The sequence below is a fragment of the Mus caroli genome, chromosome 6 (assembly GCF_900094665.2).
Source record: "Mus caroli chromosome 6, CAROLI_EIJ_v1.1, whole genome shotgun sequence".
In the NCBI taxonomy this organism is placed as follows: Eukaryota; Metazoa; Chordata; class Mammalia; order Rodentia; family Muridae; genus Mus; species Mus caroli.
In genome coordinates this window covers 28126528-28144676 of record NC_034575.1, presented here as the reverse complement: position 1 = coordinate 28144676, position 18149 = coordinate 28126528, and the positions used below count along the sequence as shown (strand labels likewise).

Here is an 18149-nt window from a genome sequence, read left to right as displayed (position 1 = left end):
TCTCTCTCTCTCTCTCTCTCTCTCTCTCTCACACACACACACACACACACACACACATAAGCATAAACATACACTAAATAAGTGAATAAATAAAGCAAGCACATACAGCAAAACCCGCCCAACAAAACAAACAAACAGTGAAAGTGTAGCCTCCCAGGTAACAACACTGGGCTAGAAGTGACTGCAGAGCCCTACTTTATGCTTCTTTGTAGCCACACCTCCCTGTCAACACATGGCCCAAAGTCCAGGTTCTTTGGGAAAACCAGGAGAAAATGGTCAAATTTTGTGGCATCTGAAATCATAAGGAAAAGAATGACTAATGTAGGACTGGAATATTATCAAGTCTAGAATTCGAGATGCCAATCTGGGATCTTTCCTCAGTTTGCAGCAGGCAGCAAAGTTGTCCAGATGAATGAGAACCTTAAGTCTCCAGAACAGGAGTGAGAGGAGGCACATTACAGACAATGAGTGGTATAAAAACATGTGATCTATGATACAGCCTCCTAATTTAAGAAGCCCATAATAAAGTTTTCCACACAAAACTGTGTTCTCAAAAAGTATAACTTTATCAACCAAAACACAAGAACATAAGGAAGGACAGTTCTGTGAGCTGAAAGGTACATATATCCAATTACCTAGCAGGTTTTTTAAATGCCTTCTACATAAAGGTAAAACATTCGTTCTCCCAATGCTGCTCCTAACTTCCTACCTGAAGCTTCCCTGTGGTTCCCATCTTCAAGCGCCACTGTGCAAAAAGGCAGAGGGCTAAAAAAGAAACTGTCAGTCTTGCTCTAGAACACAAGAACCCATGGCACAAAGACACTCCATCAGGTTGCAAATAATGTTCAATACTTACGGTGAGATGAGGCTATCTGAGTCTAAATTTAACACCCTGGAAACCTCGAATTAGGCATTCGGCTGGGAAACCCAGGTGGACAGCCAAGAAGCTGCCTTGTGTGGTCATACAGGAGACATGAAAGCAGAAAATGGGTTCTGTTCTACTATTTGTTTGCTGAAATCTTAATATCAGGGTTCCGCATTTTCCCACTGACAAAGGCAATAACCACAGAGTATTTATCTCACGACTGTTATGCTCTAGACTCAGAGTTAATATTTTATATGAGCATTAAACAAATCAGCCATCAACTGTTTCATATCAAGATGGTCTTATCTTTGCTGGCCTGTATCTCACAGAAACATTTTCTTAATAAGCTCTGATGACCTAGCACTATCTTTCATTTTAAACAAGACATAGTCTCCAATTAATCTTCAAAGTTACCTAAAAGCTACTTTTAAAAGGCAGAGAGATGCTTTTTACAACTTATTACTTCATGTAAAAAGAATACTATTTGAAGAAAGCTAACTAACTCTCCATCTGCACTATGAAAGGAGAGGGGATAGCTATTACTGGTACACAGTGAATGAAGAGTAGCAATGAATGGCCCTGGCTCTGGTCAGTTCTTTTCTTTCCCTCTTCATCAAATAAGGCTTCTGAATTCAGGAGAGATGACCTTGAATGAACTTCTAATTCTGACATGCGGCAAGTTAGTAACCAAATTAAAAAACAAACTCAAGCCTTCTTCCTTGAATTAAAATATCAATACCACTCCCTTAAAGGCATCTTTCCCATCCCCAAAACAGTATTTCATCACAGTAGAACATTAAAAACAATTACCCATAAACTTACTTCTGTGTGATAACATACCTTAAGGTTTCAGGTTTTTTAGTACTTAGTTGTGTGTGACTCTTATTTCAGATGTGCAAAGCCACTTGAGGAATTTTTGAGGTAACTGGATTTGAGGCTCAAGTGAGCTAAGCAGGATCCACTTCTGAACTAGTCCAGTAATCTCTTAGAGGCCTACGATGGACCACAACGCAGGGGGCATACAGCAAGCAAATGAGTACGTCATGACAAACATTTACGCATTCCAAGGAAAACCAAACTCAGTTCCAGAAAAAGAGGTAGAAACCAGTGTATATAAACAACCCGTAGAAAAACTTACATGGTGAAAGAAGCCACTTCTAATATCAAATCTCCCACCAGCGAGTTTCTGAACTATCAGATTATTACAGATTTCATATTTCCTTGAACAAATCTTGGACTAATAATAATGTCCCTCCTGTGATGAAGACAGTTTTGAGACTACCTGAGTGACAGAGCAGATGGCAGCATGCTTTGCAAACATCAGTGCACATGCACAGAGTCTGATGGCTCTGTACCCAAACTCCAGATTACTTACTCCCACTTGCTAGTAAAATACGATTTCCTTTGCCACTTTATCACAGTTATTTGTTAGAAGAATTGGGTATGATCCTAAACCACAAACACAAAGTTACAAGTTCACCAACCTATAACAAGTGGGTAGGCTAAGAGCTAGAGGAACCATAAGTGAAGGGGTTTTGATCACATCTGGCACTGCTTCTACACATCACCAAGAGATATTTCTCACTTGATAACAGTGTCTGCCTGTCTGTCTGTCTGTAAGGTGACCTTGATGTAGCATGAGGGTGACATTGAACTAGTTACACTAATCCATGGAAGAGATTACAAACATTATTAACTTAACTGGTCCACTCTCTAATTTAAACCAGATACAGGAGAGCAGGTTAGTTATTAACTCTGTCAAAGGTAAAGCAAAGCTTTAAGAAATTTATTATTGAGCAGTACCTCCAGCCCATTCAATTATAAGCCCCTTTTCTAGAGACTATAGGCAAAAAGACAGCTCTTCAACTCCAGATTTACAAAATGACTGATATTACTAATTCATTTCATCTGTTACAGAGCTGTTAGTAATTCACTTAATTAAGTCTTACTAAAAGTAGAGAGAAGTAGGGTCGTCCATGGTAATGAATTAGCCACCTTAGTTAACAAGAAGCCCTACACGTAACACAATTATTTCCTTTCATTTGTTTAAAAAAAATACAGTTATGAGTTACACATGCTAGTTAAAGAATGGTGGAGCTTCTTCACTATTTCCCGGTTCCCTTCAATATTTAATAGCAAGGTGTATTTAAGGCATGTTCTCACTGATACGTGTAATCAAAAGTACAGATTCAATCAAATGGAATCATAATCACTGAAGTTAAATTTACTTGCTTCCCGCTTGCTTTGATTTGAATTAACTCTTCATCTAAATCGCACCGAGGCCCTTCCCGATTCCAAGCATGTCCAGGTGCTGCATGCAGTGCCTGCGAATGGCTACAAGAAGCCACAAGGACAGATGCCTGACCTTGCTTCAAAGCTGCTCTTAAATGACTTTTCTGTAAAAATAAAATGGCCAATGTCTACCAAGTCTTGCATTTTAGACACTCAGGAGGAGCGTAACTAATACCGAAAGAAGAGACGAAAGAAAATGCTCTTATTTAAAAAGGAAACACATGCAGGTCTAAAGAAAATCATGATAAATGTTTCATGTCTTTCTCTTTCTACAAATACTATAGTTGTACTATGAAGTTAACCTTGGTGGATAAACATTGGATGGAACACAGGACCCCCAATGGAGGAGCTAGAAAAGTACCCAAGGAGCTGAAGGGGTCTGCAACCCTATAGGTGGAACAACAATATGAACTATCCAGTACCCTCAGAGCTCGTGTCTCTAGCTGCATATGTAGCAGAAGATGGCCTAGTCGGCCATCATTGGGAAGAGAGGCCCCTTGGTCTTGCAAACTTTATATACTTCAGTACAGGAGAACACCAGGGCCAAGAAGTGGGAGTGGGTGGGTAGGGAAGGGGGGGGAGGGTATGGGGGACTTTTGGGATAGCATTTGAAACGTAAAATAAGAAAATACCTAATTAGAAAGAAATACCTTTTTATATCAGTAGATACTGCTACTGAATTCCAGACTTCAGATCTTAAAAATATTGTAAAGGTATACATTTTCAAACTTTATAAGAATAGTCCAACGCAGGCTGGTGAGATGGATGGTTCAGTGGGTAAGAGCACCAACTGCTCTTCCAAAGGTACTGAGTTCAAATCCCAGCAACCACATGGTGGCTCACAACCACCCATAATGAGATCTGATACCCTCCTCTGGTGCATTTGAAGACAGCTACAGTGAACTTATACTAATAAATAAATCTTTGGCTGGAACAAGTGGGGTTGGCCAGAGCAAGCAGAGGTCCTAAGTTCAATTCCCAACAATCACATGAAGGCTCACAACCATCTGTACAACTAAAGTGTGTACTCATATACATAAAATAAATAAATCTTTAAAAAAAAAAGTATAGTCCAATGCAGGTTTGAAAATGCTGTAGCCTTCACAGGCTGAGAGATAGGAGAGGTGGTGAGAAATGGGACAAATATTAACCTTGAAAAGAACCATGACTATAAAGTGGATAGTGATCAGTGTTAGAATTATTCACAAGCACAGAGATCATCCTGTCGATCGAGTACAGGACAGACACACAGCAGGCAGACATGAAAGGAGTGAACTGCACACTATGACACAGCACACTACATAGGATCTGATTCAGTCTATGTGGCCCTCCTTCAGAATCTTGTAAACAGAGTAGTCCCCACCTATTGGTGGTTTTCCTTCTGACATCAGTTACACATTGTCAACTGCAATCCTAAAATACTAAAATAGAATATCTGACAAATAACAAGAATTTTAAATCCATGTGTCAATTCTAAGTAGCAAGATCCCTGGTCTAGAATATCTATTCTGTTTAAAAAACTTAGTCACTTAGTAGGTGTGTGGCCTCTGTATATACACAGGGGAAAAACATCAAAAAACTGGAAATAACAAATAGTGAGTTACCCTTGCCCAGCCCCCTGCTGCAGGAAGTATCCTTTCTCTGACTGTGTTTTCTTCACTTTCTTAATTTAGCTTATTTTGAAGCATTACATCCAGTCATAACCCAGGCCGTCACAACAAGTTACTGTTATACAAACAAAAACTGTAGCCTCACTCATAACAAGAAAAACAAACCCAAACCACACTAGAAATATCAGTTTTTACCTCTCAGATTAGAAAATATAAAAGTATCTGATGATATAAAGTGTAGGCAAGGAAGTATAGCAACTCTAAAACATTATCCATAACATGAAAATGTGCATCTCTAAGAAAAGTATACTTGGCAGTACCCATCAATTTGAATCAGCCACCGGGGCCACTGTAAACTGTGAAAATGACAAGGCAAGGGCCCAGTACTTTTCCTTCCCACATTGAGATGTTGATGTCATGCTAACTGCATAACTAGAAAAACAACCTGATGCTATCAAATAAATGAGCTTAACAACTACAACTAGAATAAACAATAAACACTGCCTTACTTTACTTTCAGAAAACAGTGATACAAGCTATTTCCTAATAAGGGTCTAATAAGCACATGCTTGCACCATACCTTCTGCTTATCCACTAAACCTTATAGTTTTCAACGATATACTGATTTGAGGGAACCTTTCTTCCCCTTTAAACACCATGAGAGCAGTGGCATGTCTCTTGTTTGGCACTTTAGTTTAGTGTATGGTTCATAGCGGATACTCACTCTATGTAGGAGTCCTTCTTTCATTCAGCAATTGCTCTAAGTCAAATGGGAATAAAAAGGGCAACTTAGTTCTCTCTTCCTTCTGGATACAATCAAAAATAAACAAATAAAGGTCTACGAGGACTGCAAAATGGTTTCCTTAGAAGGAGAGAGTTCTCCCTGACAGCCATGGCTCCACCTCATTCAGTTCTTCCTGTCCTTTTCTAGGCCCAGTTTTCCAGTATAGCAGGGCTTTTGCCTTCAGATGCACAGACTAGAGTAGCTGTCTTCTCTATGCCAACTGCCACCCCTCCCCTGGTTCACGTCCTTATTCATGACAAGATTTAATACCAAAAGAATATTTTTTCCTTCAATGTTTCCTCTCTCTTTTGGTTTTTATGAACTATAGAATTTCTTCTGGCTTCTTTGACACAAAAATGATATATAAATCTCATTGGCTAGGTTATTGGAAATAATAAGACAGCAAAGATTGAAGAAACTGGTTCTAAGCTACAGAGGCTGCATTGGCCATCTGAAGTTGAAGACATGCCTTGCCTTTGCAGGGGTATTAGGAGGAACAATGGGTAGCAAATGGTTGTGCTAGGTTATCAAGGCACATATCACCTTGAATTAATGCTTACCATATTACTAATAGCAGCCTAACAACTACTGAGCATTTTCCTAAACTCATCAACACTAAAAGAACCAAAAAGATAAAATATTTCTCCTATGAATAGAAAACAGTTTGAGAAATAAACATATAAAATAAAAAAAAAAAATAGGCCCCAAAATGAGAATTGGTTTTGTTTTGTTTTAAGATGATGAAAGAAGGATTCTGGCTTTATATAAATTAAAGCAAGATGGAATTCAACAGCCTTATTCAATCTCCATTTCCGGCAAAATACCACACAACATTAACTCTCTTTGCATAAGACAAATGGAAAGAGGCTGCAATGCATCACAGCCACAATGTATTTAACAAGATGGAGATGAACAATGAAACTTCTAGGGAAACTTACAACACTGATGCCTTGCATTTGCATAAAAATGTCTTAGAATAAGTTATTTCTTTAGGGTTGGGCCAGAGAATGCGCACGTTAAGTTGGGAATGGATGGAGATTGTGCTTAAGGGAAGCAGGTTCTTCTATCACCTGCCATAGCAGCCTTGAGGTATAAAAGAACACTGATGGTGGCACTAATAATGTCACTGTGCTTTAACTCCCTCTTAAACAGATATTACTAATATCTCAGACACAGAGAAACCATGAATGCCTCAAGGAGTAATTTGATAATACCCTTTTTAAAGTTCCAAGCCTCTGGAAGCAACAATGCTAATCATCTCTGAATGACTGTGGTTAACTCAGGGGAATTAATTCTTGAGGAATACCAGAGGTCGGCTCAGAATTGTCATTCATTTGGAATCTGGGTCCAAGAATTTAGTGTTTGATCCAGTAATATGGTTTACCCCAAATTACTGTTTTCTCTGTAATATTTTATTTCATAATAAACAGTTTTGGCCAAAAAAAAAAAATGTAGACTTTAGCTTTTATAAAATGAGATTATGTCAAAGAGGAAAAGAAAAAAACAAATGCCAAAACATGAACCATTTGTTTGCTTAATAGCCCATCTACCGTGCCTACCAAACAAAAAAAAAAAGAAAATGAAAAGAAAAATCTTTAAAATACTAAATAAATAAGTAAACAAATACATAACGGAGGAGAAATAAACAAAGAAAGAAGGAGAAGAAAGGAAGGGAGGAAAAAGCCCCTCTACTGCTGACTCCTCCTCTCAGAAAGCTATTTAGAATTTCCTAAGGCAAGGAGCTGGCTTTCTGCTTCTACTGATATAATCTGCATTCGTGAATTCTGGAAACAGCTGAGGCAATACAAGAGGAAGAGGTCAAAATCCCATGAAAGACACAATGTTTTTAGGGCAACTATAATGAGAGCTGCAGGAAAGTTATTGATCTGTGCCCTTTGCTTTATTTCCAGTATATATTATAGTAATGTTATTTCCCTATGAAAGTTCAGTCTATCCATCTGGGCACTTGCAACAACAGAGCAAATAGCAAAGCAGAATTTTCGAGTATTCATTAGCAAAGAGTCAAAAGGTCTTTGCAGAAATCCAGGCACCAAGCAAAGAAAGCAGAAGCGTAAAGTTCAATTTTGACTTAGGCCCTAGCTTCTCAGAACCACATGAGTGAAATACATGAAGACTGGAGAAGACATCAATAACAAACATATGTGTTCGTATGCAGATGCATGTGTGTTACATTCTTACTAAAGCATTATAACCACTAACCTCATCTAAAGCAGATATCCCTCTACAATACCAGGAGCTGCAACACTCAGATCTCTACAAAACCCACACTCTTCAGCCATCTGCTTTGATGCATTCCATGATGACAGACAAGTAGATAATGGTTTGAGACTCTTCCTTCTTTGCTTTTCCTTTACCAATTATAGTACTTTTAAATTAAGTTCATGAGATAATTACTTTCGAAGAGTTCTTAAATCAATATTAGTGTTATCTAGATATATAAAAGGAATTCAGAAAATATGAATAGAATATATCAGATTTTAAAAAACATTAAAATAAATCTGAGAAAAATCTAGGCAGCATTAGTACTCTTTTTCCTTAATTCTGTTTAATGTCTGTTTTTAAAACGTGTGCATGTTAAGTAAAAACAGTAGAATCTCCATCGTAGCACATTAAGAAAAGTATCGCCCTTTATTTTATGCATTACCATCTCCCACGCACATCCACTCCAACAAAGGAGAAAATTACTTTTTTTCTCCTGTGACTTGTTCTTCTTTGAGACAGCGTCTCCCTATGTAACCTAGGCTGGCCATGAACTCCAGATGTCCTTGCCTCAGACTTCTGAGCACTGAGACTACAATTCACACCAGCACATCTGCCTGCCTTCTACTCTCTAGTGAAACTGAACCTTTCATTGATGTTTTTCTCCCATGCCATTCCAGTCTTACGTGCCTGGTGTGTGTTGGGGGACAAAGGCAAAACTGAAGGAGGCAAGATTGAAAGAAATCACTTTATAACCAATTGATTTTTATAATTAAGTCCTAATTTCAAATTCTATCATACAATACTGGACTACTGTTCCCTAAAATCTGATCGAACAAACATATTCTCCCAGTATAATAGCCACATCTTAGGATCATAACAGAATTGCCATGTTCTCCAGTGAACTAAAAATTTTGAAATTCAAATCCTACCTGCTGTTTTAAGGAAATGCAGAAATGTCTGATATTTTTGTATTCACAACTATCATCACCTGATGATGAGGAAAATGCAGGACAGTGGAAAGAGCACAGACTTTACAATCAAAATAGTCTCGTACTCAAATCCAAGACTCGTCAGCCAGCAAGCATGTGCTTGGCTAACCACTACCCCTGAGCCTCAGCTCCTCTAACTCTAAGATGCTGACACTCAGAAGTAGCTCACAAGTAATAGGAAAAGCTAAATGAAATAATATCCATAAATTATCTCAAAAACAGCTTGGCAACTGACAACTGCTTCATTCTTTCTTGCCATTGATTTATTAACATATGTGATAACACTCTCCGTAACAAACAGGTTTATATCTCTCATTCCTTGTCAGTGAATATGGACAATAAACCTAAAACTTCTCAGTAAATCAAGACAATGCCTGACCCGGGTAAGTATAGAATATAGTAACCTCAGTTCAAGAAGATGATCCCAACTGAACGTAAGTTATTTACTCTCCACCCTAGGAAGAATACAATAAAAACACAACTCCAGACTATACCCACACCTACCTTGGCTGGTTGTCAACAGTGAGGCTCTCTCCCCTCTGATAAGCACTGTCTGCTACCTGGGTGGTTGACCTCTTCACAATCTGCTTTAGCTCCTGCTCCAAACGCTCTTTAATGGCCTTAACTGTCTCAGGGATCTTCTTCAGTCTGGCCAGCCCCTGAATAAGAATTCCCATGAAAAGAGTGCTGTTCTCCTCTGGGTCGCACTCCAAGTCCTCCTTGACGTCTTGCAGGTTCATCTCCCTCACTGCAAAGGAAAACAACAGCTAAATATCAGATCCAGTTTCCATATTAATTCAACAGCACAGCAGATAATCACGGCTTTGATTATTCTGTTAAGGAATCGGGAAATTTTTATGTTAAATTAAGTTACAAAGTAATATGAAACAGCCCACAATTCAAACCAATTGGTAATGTTTTAGTAGGAAATGAAATCTACGAGCAATTCTATAGGAAGATGTAAATCTCCAGGCTTACACAGACTCCTCAGACCCAGTCTGTTGATAAATTAAGTCCATGGTACAAGCTGTATCTAAAGTACAATACACGGCATTTCGGGAGAACTTTAAAGACTCAAACCCAAGCCTCAACTTCCTACTCATTAGTTAGAAGTGATAAATGGTGAGAATAAAAGATGTTATAAATATACGTAGGGGCAAAAGAACATGACTACAACAAACAAAAAGAAATGAAAAGAAGTATATGTAAGACAACATAAATATATGAGAAGAGTTTGAGGGGAAAAAGGATAATGATGAGGTATTAAATGACCACAGAAGCCATCATACTTATCTTTAAACATATGTGTGACCTACAACATGGAATCTCAGCTACTGAGAGACTAAGAATTTAAAAGTAAGCCTGGATTAGATAGCAAATTCCAGACAGCCTAACATACATAATGAGACCTTGCTTATAAAAGTGAATAAGACACAAATAGAGTATAGGGGGGAGGGGAGAGTAGTTATTTTCTTTCACAGACATCTGTAATAATCAATGAAAACCTTCTTGTAAATTATATATGCTAAATATCCCTATAGACCTTTATTTCATAGCCTTTACCCAAACCATCTGGTCTTAAAAAGGAGGAAACAGTCTCAAACTACTAGTAGTTCTCGCCCCTGTGAGGAGTTGGGGAAAAGGACTAGGTGATGATCCGAAGATACTTATCCCTACTAAAAACTATATCATAAAAGTCATATAGGACAGGAAAAAAGGCTCAGCAATCATGAGGACTGGAGTCTGTGTTCCAGCATCCATATAACAACTAGATATCCCTGCAAATGCCTGTAAGCCCTAGATATCAAAGCAAGACAAAGCCACACAAGAAAGCCACAAACTAAACCAGTATTTATTATCAACAGTACTTCTCAACTACATATCTATATACCCATAAAGGTTCTTTATTCACAGCATTCATTACTATAATGGCAGCATTATCCACAGTCACCCCAGTTAGAATCACCCCAGTTGCTCACCAACACATAAACAGATAATGATCTATATAAACAATGGCATATTCCACTTTAAACAAAGGAAGCCCGACACACTGCAATATGAATAGCTCTGGAATACATCATGCTAAGTGAAATAAGACTGTCACAACAGACAGATAGTTTACCATTCCACTAATAATGGGGTACTTAAGAGTGGTTAAATTCCTAGAAACAGAGTAGAAGGTAGACTGTCAGAGGCAAGGAGAAGGAAGGAAAGCGTAGTTACTTTTTAATAGATACTGAATATGAGTTTTACAAGGTGAAAAGAATCATACAGAAGGATAAAGGTACTGTCTACACACACTATAAATAGACTTAATACTACTGATCTATATATTTTAAATGACTAAAAAGTCATCTTAATGATTCCTATATTTTAACATAAATTATACACTTAAATATGAACCAAAGTTATTCTAGTAGCAAGATATAATTACTCATACAAGCTCACTCTTATGAATAAATACTAAATATATTTTATCCATGATGTCTTATGAGGTTCACTAGGTGCCCAGAAAGTCAGAGAAACTATATGCATAGTACATTCCTTACAACAGAGTGTGTTTGATAATACAGTACTCAGTATACTGTTTAATACTAATGAAACTAGAAGTAGAACCCACAGGTTTAGCCTTGAAAGATGAAAATCTAAAGACAAGTTTTGAAAACATCACCAATACTTCCAAATGTAATGATATAAAAACATACATTTCAGTTCCTGGTTTTGTTTTATACATGAAGAAGTGGGATACCTCAGGCCACAGAAATATTCTATCTAGCAAATCCAATCCTGCAGCAAAGCTACGATAGTACTCAGCAGCAGGGAGCCACCTCAATTCAGCATGGAATGGAAGGAAATGAAGCTGAACTACAAGAAGAGCTTCAGGCAGGAAGAAAAGTAATGGAAATTTACCTGCTCAAAATGCTCTTTGTAAAAAGTGCACCTATGAGCCACAAACAGGACACATACAAAGTGCTACCTAAACATCACAGCTACAGCCTAGGGTGGCTGATGATGACATAAATGCAGTTTAAGACAATCTGGCCTGCAATGACACGGCGTATAGCTACTTATATGCACACTAATTGTAGAACTATCTCATTAAAAAACAACACAGAAACAAGATTTGAATAATGAAATGCCATGGCCACAAACAGAACATCTGTTTAAAGACTTAGCTTTCTGATATCTCCTGAACTCTCCTAGAACATAAACACTTACAGTATAATATTATCTGATTTATAGTATTTATTTCACTTACATCAGCTAAAATTAAAAGGCAATGTAAAAGGATAATATAATCAACCATGGCTAGCCTAATATTCACAAACATCTACAAGGTCAGATAGTATTAATGGGGAAAAATGTACAAAAATAATTTCACTGAAATCCAATAAAGCCTCACCCAACAATCAGAACAGACCTGGGCATTTTTCCAAACTCCTGAAGTCCACATGACTCCCAAGCACCTGATTTACCACACTGGATACCCAATTGTGGTATTAGACATTTACTAAGCTAAACATATTTTACTTTCAGCTCCAATTCTCCTACCTTTGAATTTCATTTTGTTAAAGATTCTAACCTGAAGATGAGTCAAATGTAGCTTGAAGACTCTTACTACCCGATAGGATCCTGCTACATACTAAAGAATGGGAATGACTCCTGCCGCATTATTTCTTCTGTAAGCCTGCTGTCTCCCGAATATTTACTATTATACACACCTCTTTGTTTATACAAACCTAAGTGGCTATGGATAGCGATAACTGAGGGCAAGCACAAAATCACAGAAGGAGGGGTCTACTTGACTAGACTGATGAACGAACTAAGGAGAAGATTTTTAAGAGCTTTTCAAGCTGGGCACTGGTGGCGCACGCCTTTAATCCCAGCACTTGGGAGGCAGAGGCAGGCGGATTTCTGAGTTCGAGGCCAGCCTGGTCTACACAGTGAGTTCCAGGTCAGCCAGGGGTACACAAAGAAACCTCAAAAAAACAAAGAAACAAAAAAAGAACTTTTCCAGCTCTAGAATTCCACGTTTACATTAACTATACATGGTTACATGGTTTAGAGCCATCTATCTGTATACCGTATTACAGACAGCATGTTTCAAAAAAGAAAACCACCACAGATGAGCTCTAAACACACCTGAAAGAATCACAGGTTAGAGACAACCCAGGGGCATACAGAAAGACACTACCACATAGAAACTGACGAAAGATAACAAGTAAACAAGGTGAAAAATATCTATTCATGATGCTAAATACTTTGTGTTTAATGACTCTGCACATGCATACAGAAAACAATCTAGACCATGAGTTCATAGATGTTTTCTTTCTTCAATACTTCTAAGATAAAATCAGCAATTTGCACCATGGCTTACCACAAACATCATAAAACTGCAGAAGGCAAGGCCCTTTAACTCACTGTTGAATATGCCATATCATACTACTTAGAAACTGCTGCTTGTACATGCTAATTGGGGCATGATACAATGGCAGTGTTTACTATAGAAACTCTTGAGAGATGTCATTCATTATACCATACAGTAAAAGATTTCAATCTATATAATTTGAATTACACATTATAAACAATATTAGCTCTATATAAGAACTGTCTGACAGTGCTGAGCAAAATTCAATATTAAAAGGAGCCTTTGTAACAACAATTAATAAAAATGAGGGGCAAGAATTTGAAACAGAGAGCCGGGCAGTGGTGGCGCACGCCTTTAATCCCAGTGCTTAGGAGGCAGAGGCAGGCGAATTTCTGAGTTCAAGGTCAGCCTGGTCTACAGACTGAGTCCCAGGACAGGCAGGGCTATACAGAGAAACCCTGTCTCAAAAAACCAAAAAAAAAAAAAAAAAAAGAATTTAAAACAGAGAAAGGAGGGTTGAGAAGCATAAGAGACAGAGAAAATGATTTAATTATATTATGATCTCAAAAAATAAGAGAGATAAGAAAAACTAAGGAGCCTTTTGAAAAAGTTGCCAAGCCTAATTAGACCACTAAACTATCAAACAAATTACCTGTCTACAAAGTTACACCACAGATGGGAACCTGGCAATACTGACAATATTTTTGAAAACTATAAAGAAAAAAAAAAGCCACTAAAGAGTAATTTGTATGCTTCAAAAATCACACTGTAATTCATATTCCTAAGATATCCAATTTGCTTATTAGATAATTACACATAAAATATAATGCCGTAAATTGAAAGGAAATAGTCTGCCTCAAAATAGTAGCATTACTGAAGACAGGAAATGCAAACAATGACTAGAGCCAGGGTGTAGAGCCAGAGATTTCATCACAGAAAGACAGAAGAAAGCTCGGATTGGCTCATCTGTGTTAATGGATACTTAGTGTGCTCCAGTGGCCTAAGATAGCCATTCACTATGGGTCCACAAGCCCAAAATCAAATTAAGCTCCTACCTTTGGCTAGAAGGCTACAGAACCTCCCTAAATTCTCTTCCTCCAATCTTATCTCTGTGGAACTTCTTAGTCAAATATATATCTTAGACACCACTCCATTTGCCAGTGAAAATTTACTTCTTACAGGTTTTGTTCTAATTAATGTACCCACTGGTGCAGGGGAGAACAGTAACCAGCACACTGGTTGCCTCTGGAGTACAGTCTTGATTAGGGTCTTTCAAATGTTAACTAACTACCCCTGGAGTGTAGAATCCTGATTAAGGTACTTCAAAAACGTTCGCTGAGAACCCCTAAGGTGAAGATTAAATTACCTTAAAGAAACCTACAGACAATAAATTACCCCACTCCAGAAAAGATGCTGCCTAAAAAGAGACTATGTAAGGTAGACAGAACACAGATCTCAACTCACTGAAGAGTTCCCCACCCTGCTGACCTGAAAGCATTGAGTGTACGCAGTCCTTTCATAAGAACTACTGTTGGTCGGGAAGGAAAGGTGGTAAGTGTGTTTAAAGCAATGGTAGGAAATATTTTTAAATGAATTGTTTACGTATTTGTATTATGTGCACTGTATTTTGCCTGCAGGTTTGAGAATGTTAGAATCCCCAGAACTGGAGTTACAGGCAGTTGTGAGCTGCTATGTGGGTGCTGGGAATTGAACCCAGGTCCTCTAGAAGAACAGCCAATGCTCTTAACCTCTGAGCCATCTCTGGAAGCATTTTTAAAACAAAATAAAACAAAAAATTATCTACTTGAAACCTGTTCTCATGGACAGAGCTTAATGCCTATTAACTCATTTAGAGGAGGGACCTACGAAAGTCCAGAAGTCACTGTTAAGGGGGCTGTTGACATAAAACTGGCATACAGGATAACAATACAAAAAACTGATAGCTCACAGTGATATACACTGAAATGTACTGGGTTGCAATCCACTGTCAGTATTCTTTACGCTCAGTTATTTGGGTAGACAGCAAGACACAGCAAAAGTGTGAGGGAACAAAGTCTTAGGATTTTAGGTCTGATTATCTCTACCCTTTCAAGCTAATGATCTCCATCAAGTCACTTAATCTTTCATGACCTCTATTCCTTCATCAGTAAAGTGAAAATTTTATTATCAATCTCACAGAGTTGTGTATAAATTTAATATTAAATGAAACAGTATACAAAAACTCAATAATAAAAATATTCAAAAAAATGTACATGGAAGACTTCCAGCTTTGTGAACTGTGAGACCACCAATGTAATAGCTTGGAAATACAAATTGCTCCACATTCAAAACAACCATAAATAAAAATAATAACATTTGTGCTCCAAGAAATTGGTGTCTCATACTCCACCCTGCCTTTATATTATCAAATGGAAGCCAGGGGCCGACTCTATAGAGTCCATCATCTTTCACTACCTTCCAACTACCAAAACAATTTTAAAAAAATAACATATCTGGACTTTGTTATACTAACAGAAGAGGGAGCCAATGAACGGAAAAGTCTTTAAAGTACTCTATACTGAGAGAGAGAGAGAGAGAGAGAGAGAGAGAGAGAGAGAGAGGAGAAAGAGTATGAACTGGCGTATCATAAGACATTCAGAAACCCCAGCAAACATGAATATACATAAATAAAAAAAGATACACAAGAAAACAAGAAGGCAAATCTTCAATGCAACTGATATACTCAAATAAAAATTAAAAGATATGAAAAGCTACCTTTTGCCAAAAACTAAAAATTTATATATAAACATGAAAAAAATATAGGGAGATATGAAAAGTGACCAAAGTCAGGGGGAAAAGTGAAAGAAAAAGACAATTATTGCAGATTTTTAAAAAAAAAAAAAAGTTTAAAATATCCATGAGAAAATTAAAAAGACATTTCATAAAAAATGATTCAGAAAATGTAGGGAAAAATAAGAGATTAAAAAGATAAAAGAGAAAGTAGATTTAAAAGAAAACAAGGAAGAAAAAATAACTAACCTTGGTGTGAGAAAGACAGAAACAAAAACTAAAACAAACTCATATAAAATTACAAACCAAGATTTTACCAGAAACTTTCTTTAATTTTTTTTTTAACTTACAAAAGAGGCCATAGGGTATCTGAGAAAATCTAACCAAAATAACCAACTCTAAAACATATCAAGGTGAAACTAATAAGTATCTCAAACTAAAAAGAAAATCTAGCAGATTATATCAGCATGGTCCTGTGGAACCAGGTACTCAGAAGGCTAAGGCAGGGGGTGACTTCAGCCCAGCTGCTCAAAGCAGGATTTTTTACCTATTAGGTTAAAACAGTGAAATGCATGGCAAATGTTATGTTAGGAAGGCTGCTGAGAAACAAGCCCCCCAACACACACACACACACACACACACACACAGAGAGGCAATGGGAAGCCAGCCTGGACTATTCTGCTAAAGGATGACTCTACACACCTCCTAAACTACAGACACATGTCCTCAGCTATTACTACACACGATAAGTTACTCTAAATAGATCAGAGCATTAAAGTGTAAGATCAAAGTGATACAACTCATGGGTGAAGACAGGACAAAGGCCTCAGAAATGTTTTTGACAAGCATTCCCTACATATGACACCATACACACATGTGAAAATGGGAGGACATATGGAACATGATCAAAATTTGAGCAAAGGTCTACAATGGACAACCAACATAATAAAAAAGGCAATCTATTCTCAAACACAAGAAAGTACTGGAAATTCATATCTCTAAAGAAGAGTTAATATCTAAAATAAGAAACACAATTTGATAATAAGAGAACAAATAACCCAATTACACAGTAGGCAAAGGACATGAGTAAACATTTTTCAAAGATGACAAACAAATAGGCAGCAAGCACATAAAAAGATGCTCAACATCACTAATCATTAGGGAAATGCAAATTAAAAACTACAATCAGATATAACCTCAGACCAATTAAGATGTCTTCTATCAGAAAGGGAAACAGAAAATGACAAGTGTGAAGAAACAGAGCCCATATGCACTGGTGATCAGAACAAACACGTGTAACTGCAGTGAAAACATGAGGCTCTTCTCAAAAGACAGAAACACAGACTCATCCTATGATCCAGCATCTCCACTTCTGGATACACATTCCAAAGACCTAATAGAACGATAAAGACAATGTTTACAGCACCACAGTGTTGCCATGCCATGACCTAGAAGCAACCCAAGTGTCCGTCAACATGGGAGTGGGCAAACACATTAGCAACTCAGCAATGCAAGTGTTCGGCCTTGAGGAGGAAGGACATTCTGACACATGTTACAATTTGGCTTAACCTTAACAGATTATGCTGAGCAAGACTTGCCGGTCACAAAGTACAAGCTCTGTGATTCCAATGATACGCAGTGTACAGAGTAGTCAAATTCCCAGAAGCACAATGCTAGCTGCCAGAAATGAAGGAGAGGGGGGAAGAGCAGCTGTTGCATACACTCAGGTACAGACACTCAGTTCTGAAAGATGAAAGCCACGCGGCACTGTACACACAGAACACACTGAACTTACAAAATGTGATGGTAGAGCATTCACAGGATTTTAAGCAGAAAAGAAGAGATGTAAAGCTTACAAAAGAAACGCCCTACACACAGGTTGGACTCCTGAGTTGACTTCCCTTTTAAGTTTTCTGGATAAAAGCTCTGTCAAGAGTATGACAACAGATACTCGAGTTTTCTTTGCACTCCTGCCAGAGGAATTTCCAAAAGATATGCTGAAGTGGAAATACCAAACTATAGAGAATATTCTACCTTTTGTAGAAGAAAGAAGGGTCATGAGAAAAGATATGTTTGCCTAATTGTTTGTTTAAAAAAAAAAGATAAAGGAGAAATGAAATTGGATTAACAAGAGAGGCATAAGAGGTGAGAGTGAGGACCACAGAGGCAGACAGCTTCTGAGACAGGTGAGAGCCACAGAGTCGCTGAGGCAGCACCCTTTTGGGGCTGCAGACATCCGGCACCCTCC

The 18149-nt window shown here is 37.8% G+C and overlaps 1 protein-coding gene across 3 annotated transcripts in view; it reads right to left on the bottom strand.

Moving 5' to 3' along the window:
* The window catches only part of Exoc4 (exocyst complex component 4), a 702198-nt gene that overhangs the window by 610485 nt on the left and 73564 nt on the right, over positions 1–18149 (bottom strand). For all 3 annotated transcript variants that reach the window (XM_021164590.2, XM_021164588.2, XM_029478695.1), the window contains exon 6: positions 9268–9511. In XM_021164590.2, the coding sequence (XP_021020249.1) occupies positions 9268–9511 (244 nt within the window). The remainder of the gene's footprint in view (positions 1–9267; positions 9512–18149) is intronic.